Source organism: Poecilia latipinna, unplaced genomic scaffold (assembly GCF_001443285.1).
Source record: "Poecilia latipinna isolate Pla-1442-1.1 unplaced genomic scaffold, P_latipinna-1.0 Scaffold630, whole genome shotgun sequence".
In the NCBI taxonomy this organism is placed as follows: Eukaryota; Metazoa; Chordata; class Actinopteri; order Cyprinodontiformes; family Poeciliidae; genus Poecilia; species Poecilia latipinna.
Window position 1 is genome coordinate 259,229 of NW_015113246.1, and position 9,772 is coordinate 269,000.

A 9,772-nucleotide genomic window follows, 5' to 3' on the forward strand; every position below is an offset into this window, starting at 1 on the left:
ATCTTTTCATGACAGTCTGAACAACACAGGTCGGATTCTTTTTCGAATGTGACCCATATCCGATACGTATCTGATTCAAATGCGACCTAACGTTCAGGTCGCCTTCATCCGAACTGAACGTCACTGATTCTCAACAAATCTCACTATTCTGCGTCCTGATAAGTGCAAGTGAGAAGAAAAACAACAACCATGACGGACAATATGAGGATTAAGTTGTTAATATGCTGCTCTGGTTGGACAACAACTTCAAATATGTAAGCTAAGCTCCACCGTTAGCCTCCATGTTTACTTCCGCAAACACCGAGCACTTCTTCTTTTATGGCGGTTGGCAAAACCTATGGCCAAAACACTGAGAACGCTGATGCTATTGCGCCCTCTACTGCGCATGCGGGACATTTTCAGGTCGTTTGCAGTTCACAATGGAGATTTTATACAAGACGCATTTATTTGGAAATGTGAACACCCACGGCAAAAATTTTTAATGTCACAAAAAAATCAGAATTGGGTCATTTCGGGCTGCAGTGTGAATGTAGCCCAATAGAATCTCATATAATATCTGCCTTGTGAAGATGGCTGTAGTTCTTTTATATGTTGTGCAGCTCATGAATTATTTATCATGTATGTACATAATTTTAGTTTGTACAGTTTTTTTATAAGAATGCATCCCTTTATCACCCATCTTATTGTTTTTATTCATTAGTCACTCCCACCAGAAACGTGACGTCTATTTCTTTTAAAAGAATATTTTGTTTTTTCTATTTAAAAAAGGCGAATGGCCAGTGTCAGTGATGGATGTGCAGCTAGATGATGGCGTTATGTTGTAGCTTGTGTTGTGTTGACTCCTGGGCAGAGTGGCGGTGATGACTTGGCTGCAGGGCTTGAGTGTCTTACTGATGACATTACATAATTGTGATGCTCAGTTGCCTGATATTAGATTAAGACATTCATTAGATGCCTATTTTGAAATCTGGGCTTGTAATAACCTTAAATAAAGAAATCATGTTGACATGTTTCCTGCTGTAAGTCGAACTGTTGCATCCAGACTTTGGAGGGAAAGCAACAGAGGGTGAGAAAGAAGGGCAGCCGCTTCCTGGAGCTTTTCCACACAACATCACAAAGCGACTCTGACAGTCGGTGAATGTAGAAGTGCTTCGAGGTTGTGTTCATGCTATGGTCGACAGCCACGCTACTAAATTCCTCGGTTAGTTTTGTTAAACAATTCAAACCCTGATGTGCTGCCTTTCTGAGGATGAACAGGTATGACAGGGGGAAAAAGCATCTGGACGCTTTCAGAAATGTGACAGACGAAACACACATCTGTCCTCCAGCATGCTGACTTTATATTGCAGGTCAGTAGTGCTGTCTTTCTGCATCTTTACAGCTGAAGACATCCTGAGAAATTAGGCCACTTTGATCTCCGCTGAGTGCATCATACATTTTTTATTTATCAGAGTTTAGACTCGTGCCCCGACTTTACAGCTTCTCATCACTAGAGTACAGCGTTTTGGTTTTAACGTCTATGTTTTCGCCACAGTTTAAAAGTTAAATGTTTAAAGACGGTGTGAAGCAATTTCTAGGTGTTAAAAACAGAAGCTGCTCTGTCTTCACGGATATTTTCTTACACTGCATAGGGGAAAAAGAACAACACATAACCTGCACATTTCACTGACACTTAATTCAACTCCACTTACCCTGTTTTGGTCAGTCAGGAATATCAAAATAATTTCTTTTGGGTTCTGTGCTGGGGTTCTGTTGCCTAGCAACCCCAGCGGAGTTCCGCCCATCGCCTAGCAACCCAAGTGGATCACCAGCATGTTTGGTCAGTTGGTTTTACTGTTGTATGCGCTGAACAGTGACTGCTGGAAAAGACAAGAGTTTTGTTGAAGACTTACCATGTAGAAACCACTTCCTGGATTCTTCTTCCTTCAGGTGTAAACGCTGAGTTGGGGCCAGCAGCAGCTTATTTGGATTTAAAGTGACAAGTCGCTCTAAAACAGCTCCTTCTGAAAGGAGCTCACAATAGGCAGAACTGAGCAGACTGAAATCTCATTATGTAGGAATAATTTTGTGCAAAAAGAATGCGATGAGAATGTTTTGTGACCTTACCTGTTCAATGAAGCATAATAGGTCACCTTTAAAGTTATTCTTGTATAATGCCATGAACTCAAAGACTGAGGAAACGTGTTTAATATTCTAGTTGCAGAGCTGAACACAAAAGCAAAAGCACAACAAAAGCTTAAGTGGGACCCTGGAAGGTGGTGTGCAAGAATGTGAAAAGTTGAACGTAGGAATCTGTCAACCAAGCCAGTACCTTTTACCTTGTGTTGGCATTTTTACCTCCAACAAATATGTTGGAAGGAGAAAATGAATGCCTATGCTCATCAGTGTTTTTTTTTTTTCTGTCAGGTTTATTCCCACAAAACACACTAAAAAGGGATCTGCTGCTCTTTAATATCTTTAAATGTCAAACTAAGACAGATTAATCAGGAGAAAACAATGCAGTGACCACTGCAAAATAGAGATAAGCAACTACAGTGAAAAATACACTTGTAGCTAAGAGTCATTTAACAGTCCAAGCCAGAAATACAGTACAGGCTACAAATACTTCCTTGAAGCTGCAGGAACTCTCTGACTTCAAGATGAGAGCACCAGTACTAATGGACTGGGATTTTTAGGAACTTAATCCACAAGTTTAATCCAATCATTGACTGGTACAACTTCATGTTCACTGTATCTCATCGTCTTGTACTGATGCTACTCTTCCTCCTGTTCCCACTGGAGGAAGATATTATCCCTAAATGCCATTCATTGGTTTTTGCCAGTCTACCGACTGTTGAAAACACTGAAAACATGCAACATCGACTGATTTTGGGTGAATATTGTTGTCCTTTCTGTGTCAGTACGCCATGATTCATTATTGTTTAAAATGTGTTAACAATACCAATTCACTCTGTGCACTGAGTGCAAAACCTCAATATTGTGAAAAAGGGAATAAATACTATATTTTAATGCAAAATAAAGTAGATAGGATAAATGTTGGAAAGCATCAACAACTTCAACATTTCTGATGGCGACCTTTCAGAGGTGATACAGCTCATCAGAGTCATGAGCTCCTTTCAGTATGTTTTCCTCTCAGCCTGGGATTTTGGACATTTATCTGTGGTGACATGGTCACTGTGTGAGCACTGAGAAACACCTGCCCTTTTCCACATGCTCCACACAAAGGTCAAGTGTACAGACCTGCCTGCCTGATGGATGCACTGCCTGGGGATTATTTCACTGCAGCCAGAAGAAAAATGAGGTGGGAAAGTGAAAAGAGTTCACTGTACAGAAAAGCAAGTATAAACGCAAAAATAAATTGACTGCTTTAAGAAACTGACTTGTAAGTTAATTAAAGAGAATCTATAATACTTCCTTGGACAGGTTATTATAGATTTATGGGCTATACAAATCATGTTCAGTACATTTGTTACACAAAATAATTCTTAGATAAGATTGTCTTGCCTTGTCACTTCAAGTTCAAATTAGTTGCTTCCGGCCACACGACCCAAACCCAATCTTATCTTAGAAAAGCAGAAGTAGAGCCTCCTGTACAAACAACAAGAATGCAGCAAGTGAGTAAGTCAATAACAAAACACTTGTCTTTTCCTGCAGCCATTGTACAGCACATACAGCAATAAAACTGAATGTGCTTGGGTTGCTAGGAAACGGGCTGGGCTTAGCTGAGGTTGCTAGGTAACAATGCATTGATCGTGGAATGTGACTTAACAATCAGGAGGTTTGTGAAACGGCTCATTTTCCAGGCATCAAAAAGCATTAACTTATTGTCAAAAAATGCCTGAATGTTTTTTTTAAAAACACTTGAACTGTTTTTAGAAGCAATTGAGGCCATAATGGAAGTATAAAAACCTGCAAAATGTAAATTTTGCATAATAATTCCCCTTTAAATAGTAATCAATTACATCTAGAGTGCTTCTTTAGTTGCACACAGCTGCAGTTATAAATCATTTGCCATGACCATGTGTCGTGCTGAGTTTGTTCTGCGTTTAAAATGATCTAAAACTATAGATTCATAAGAAAGCTCAGCTGAACTCTACTGTTTTATCCAGTAGTTTTATGGGTTTCATTTTTCATCTCGATTGTGTTTTTAATAAGGACGTTATTTTTTAAGATGAATTTGAAAGCCTTTTTAGGCACTAATAAATACATTGTGTTATTAATATTACTAATTATATTTATTATTTCAAATGCTGTGCAGAATTGTTAGTTTAGATGCGACAGAAACATTCACTTACTCTTCTGTTTTTTTCTAAAAACTTGACGATCCAGGAGAAGAGATGAGGCTCTGATCCAACTTCTCCAGGAACTTATACCGATCTCATCTCAGCCACAATATGAGCACTCCAACACCCGGCAGCCCAGACACGGAGGTGAAGATGGGGTCCCAGGAGATGGCGATGCTGAGCAACCTTTTGGCTGCTTACACTTTCATTGCAGGTGGGATCAACAGTTCATGTGGGATTTACTGTAATCAGTCTTCTAATTATAGCCCTCACGTATTTCTGTGTTGAACAAACATTTGAAACATGGACGGCTCTAAAATTGTACTCAAGTAAAAACTGTCCAATAAGTTACTCAGGTTAGAGGTTTATGGTTTAAAGGCTACTCAAGTACCGAGTAACTGATCAAAACATCTGATTTAATATTTATACATTACATCATCAGACAAGAATGTAAAATTACGTCCAAATTCTGTTTTTTAAGACTAAAATAAAAACATTCAAATAAATAGCTTGATTACAAAAGAACAGATTCAGGCAGCACTTCTGGATCCAAACTTCTGGAACCTCTGGAGATTATTATTCACAGAAGGATTCTTCATGAAATCAAGAACATTATGGACAACCATGACCGTCTTCTACATGAGACTGTCTTGAGAAGACAGAGTATCTTCAGTCAGTTCCTGTAACAGTCTGTAATACAGACTGTTACAGGAGATCTTTCCTGCCAACAGCCATCACTGTCTACAACAACTCTTTGAATGAATATGAGTTACAACAACATTTAATTTCCCTTTGGGAATTTGAATGTTTGAAACAGTAAATAAATAAATAAAACATGAATTTGTGCAAATACATAGCCAATGAAAACGTATTTGTCTGTTTTAAATCAGACTAAATCTTTCCACCGTTATATATTTTTTTTACAAACAAATTCAAAAACACTTTTTGAACCGAAAGGGAAATAAATGTAATTTTTAAGCATTTTGATGCCAGATTTTAACTGTAGTGTCTTGATTTCTGTAAATATGAGGAATTAAATGTGGGAACTAGATGGAAATCAGGCAGTGGAAACAGGAAGTTTGATCCCAGATGAAGAGTTTGAAGAAGCAGAGAAAGGAGGAGATGCAGAACGTGAAGACAGAGGAGGATGAAACCATCAGATGCCCGTTTAACTCTGAATTGATTGTCGCTTCCCTTTGTCGCAGACCAACCTGAGAGAACAGCTCTAGTGTTCCTCGGCGGTGTGTGTGTTGGTCTCCTGGTCACGCTGTGCGCCATCGTCTTCCAGATACACTGCCGAGCGGATTGCCACTATGGCAACAGCAAGGACCTTCAGAATCGCCAACGGGTCAGACATCACCGTCGCCAGCACCTCTGTGCCCGCCCTCAGCTCACAGACGGCAACCCAGACAACGCCGGTGCTGTGGTTGTGGCCTCTGGAGCGACTGGGAACACTGGGGACTGTGAGCAAGAGGACTGGGACGACACGTCTGACCTGTCGGCATGGCGACGCAGGCGCTTCGAGAGAGCTCTGCTGAACGCCACCATGTTCACATCTTCTGAGGGTATCTGTCACCTTCAATCAATCAAGTTTAATTGTACAGAACATTTCAGCAACAAGGCGGCTCAAAGTGTTTTACATAATAAAAACACGTTTTTAAAGAAGACACCATACAGTCAACAATTTAACAAACATTACATTTTGATGAGTGTCAACACTAAAATCAAATGCATCAAATATGTTGGTAAATGTTTCATTATTATGTTCAAAAGAAACTCTAAATAGATGAGTCTATTGAAAACGTTTTGTTGCAAATATGCATTAAACTGCAAATGTGAATGCAGTTGTTACTTTTATTTTTTTAAAAAAAGTAGATTTTTTTAAATTTTTAAAATAAGCTTTTTTTATCAGAGCTTATTTTAAGCTCTTATACTTAAAATAAACAAATTTTGAAAGTATAGTGTGATCTCACATTGTAAAGTCTTTATTCAATGGGGAAAATATGAGATCTATTATGGAAAATTAACTTTTTTCACATTTTTGTTCTTCCATTTGGGTCTCAACTGCCTCTAAAATCAGCCCAATGCTTAAAAAACACACATCTGTTTTATGGCTATAAATTAATGTGTTTTTGGTGTCTGGAAAATCAGGAGGTTTCAAATTGGACCTGTCCAATTTGACTAATTTTTCAGTCAAACTGGGCACTGCGCTGTCACCTAGCAACATCGTCTGAGCCTAGCCCATCACCTAGCAACCAAAGCTGAGGTCCAGCAATGTTGGTCAGCTGGTTTTACCACTTTATGTGCTGTACAATGGCTGCTGGAAAAGTTACAAATTTTGTTGTAACTTGATGGAAGACCAAAAAGACAGATACAGACCAGGAGGAAAACAAAGCCTCTGAACAATGAGGTAACACTGGTTTGTTTGGGGCTGAACAAAAAGAGAGGACATACTTTAAAAAACAGCTCTGAATTTCAAAATTGGTGAAATAATATAATTAATGTATGAGACACGTTTATGTCTTGATTAACCATAACAGTTCTGACATCTTGAAGATTTAGGACAAAAAGGTTGTTGTTGGCATCTGTAAAAGTCCAGCAAGAGAAACATGTTAAATGTTCGATCCAGTGTGTTAGAAACTGTCATGACACAAACATAATCATACATTGAGGCAGGGCTAAGAATGACCGGAGAATAAATGGTTTGAGACCTCTGCTCACTGAATTAAAGACAAAATAAATAACTCATCAAATGGATGAAAATTATTTTTTATGAAAATGTTTTCTTGTAAGGTCTGAGTTTAGCTCTGATTTTCTGCGCACAGTCCAACTTTATGTGCAGAAAACCAGATAAAACAAATAAAACAAAATGCTAAGTTCTAAAAGTAAAGCAGAGGATAAGTGTGTTTAAAAGTGTGTGTTTGTTTCTTTAGAACTGGACCGGGCCCAGCGACTGGAGGAGCGGGAACGGGTTCTTCGAGAGATCTGGATGAATGGACAACCAGACATCAGCACAGTGACTCAAAGTCTCAACAGATATTACTGATGGAAGACCAAAACGACAGATACAGACCTGGAGGAAAACAAAGTCAGATGGATGACTGGTGCAGAAAATGAACATGAAACAGTTTCCACTGCAGCCTTGAGCCTCTGATGTGAAACTGGTTTGTTTGGGGCTGAACAAGAAGAGAGGACAGAAACTGATTTTTCAATGACAGTTTAGCAACAAACAATTGTCTGTAGCTGATATTTGATGGATTCTGGGCTATGTGACTGCTGCCATTAATTTACTGGGATGTTTTTTCTTTTCTGTTTCTACCAGGCACTTCTCAGTAGAACATGAAAAGGAGCAGAAGGGAATAATAATGTAGCGTCCACAGCTTGATTTTGTAGAATAATGTTGCACTTTTCTCAGCTGACCATTTATTGTTTGTAAACCTGCAACAATCAAAGGATTGCAACTTGATACTTTTATATTGAAGAGCAACTTCCTCTTCCAAGACGATCATAGAAACTCTATGAAAACATGGTGGTATAAATACTGGTGCTTTTACTATTGCACTTCAATTTTATCTAGTTGCACATTGAATGACATCAGACACATGAAGCACTGAGGATTATCAGCTCTGTTGCATCACTTTATGACAATCCTCAATCTGAGTTATTACAAAGAACGACTAACTTAATTTTAATATTTTATGAAATTTGTTTTGACATACTGATTAAACTGCTGTATAAAAGACAAAGTTGTGGCTTTGCAGTTTTTAAAAAACACAAAGTGGACCCGTTATGCAAAATTCACATTTTTCACATTATTGCACTTCCATTTGTTTCTCTACTGCTTCTAAAAACAGCACAAACACTTAAAAATAAATGCATAAATTGAATTTGTGTGGCTTATAGAATATCAGTCAATTGAATCAGTTTCAGAGTATGCAGACAATTCTTGTTTTTAGAAAATAAAATGAAAATCTCTGATGCATTATTAATCAACCTTGAAAAAAAGGAAGAAAAAAATATAAATTGAATATTTTAAACCCTAAAATTTATATAAATTCATGCAGGTGATAGGATAAGGATATTTTGGACCAGAACAACCAAGAAGAAAAATTGCAAAAGTGTATAAAATACGCCACCTGGTGTCAAAAAAGTGCAACTGCATGTTTTCCACCTCTTTCCCCCCATTCTTTCTTTTTTAAAAACATAATTACTGTTAATTCAGGTCAAATTTCAAATAAAAATATAAAGAAAACAATCTAGGCTAACTAGCATCACATAAACAAACAAACAACAAAATTTACATTCACTCCAAAAAACTGGGACAGTAAACCAATCCCATTTGGGAATGTCAAAAAATGGTTAAAACTAGACAGGAAAAAACTTTGTAGACACAAAGTGGATTCAGGTTTTTTGCTACATCCATCCATCCATCCATTTTCTGAACACCCTTGTCCCTCAGTGGGGTCGGGAGGGGTGCTGGTGCCTATCTCCAGCTAACGTTCCGGGCGAGAGGCGGGGTACACCCTGGAGAGGTCGCCAGTCTGTCGCAGTTTTTTGCTACACTAACTGTTAATAACAAGGTGATCTAGAAGAAGCTAACTGAGGACATCTAGCGGTGAAGAGGTGAAACAGCACACAAAATGACAGGACTTTTGTCATTGCCTTCTTTTCAGTTAGTTTTATTTCTCTTACCCACCTTTTATCCTACTTATGGTTAAACAATAATCGATGTCATCTATGTGCTCCAAAAGGAAGCATGTTTAGCTTGAACCAAAATGGATGCCGTTGCAAGTGAAAGATGATATCAGTGTTGTGGTCAAGACCACCTAACCCAAGACCAACACCAGAGCGTATCGAGACCAAGACCAAGACTTTTAGGGCCCGAAACCAAGTCAAGACCAAGACCGGGGGAAGTCGAGACCGAGTCAAGACCAAGACCAGCGCCCCGCGGTACATGACACAATAAAATGTAAAATATGATCAAAATTGCTTCTCAAATTGATCTGAAAGATCCATATTCCCATAAAAACTCTTAGATATTAAATACTTAATACATTTTACCAATATTAAATATTCCATCTCTGTGCTGTAGCACAGTGGTGGCATCATGCCATCCCTAAAAAGATAACGCCCTGGGCGTTTGCCCATATTGCTCTTGTCAGAAACCACCACTGTCTGCACCATTAAACATAGCAATTGAGGCAATGCCCTGACGGTAAATAACGCTCAACCATGAACACTGACCAAGGAGCAACAAGCAAGAAGTAACCAAGGCGCTCATCGTGACTGTTTTCACTCTCTATCCCAGTACATGAAGCCAGGTAGTCTGACACCATGGCAGACATTACAGCTGCCACTTTGAACGAAAACAATCAAAGAGCAATGTGCATGCTCTTTGGTTCTTGTGTTTTAGTTATTTGTTAATTTAAAAAATATCAATGTACATAATTAAATAATGATAGCTACTGCAGTGTATGCAGATTATTACA

The 9,772-nt window shown here is 38.5% G+C and overlaps 1 protein-coding gene across 1 annotated transcript in view; it reads left to right on the forward strand.

Annotated features, from left to right (window-relative positions):
* The window catches only part of LOC106954137 (protein eva-1 homolog A-like), an 18,417-nt gene extending 10,392 nt beyond the window's left edge, over positions 1–8,025 (forward strand). The window contains exons 3-5 of the mRNA XM_015043419.1: positions 4,330–4,497; positions 5,489–5,848; positions 7,217–8,025. Coding sequence (XP_014898905.1) covers positions 4,395–4,497; positions 5,489–5,848; positions 7,217–7,329 — 576 coding nt within the window. The 5' untranslated portion in view covers positions 4,330–4,394 and the 3' untranslated portion in view covers positions 7,330–8,025. The remainder of the gene's footprint in view (positions 1–4,329; positions 4,498–5,488; positions 5,849–7,216) is intronic.
* Positions 8,026–9,772: the final 1,747 nt, after the last annotated feature.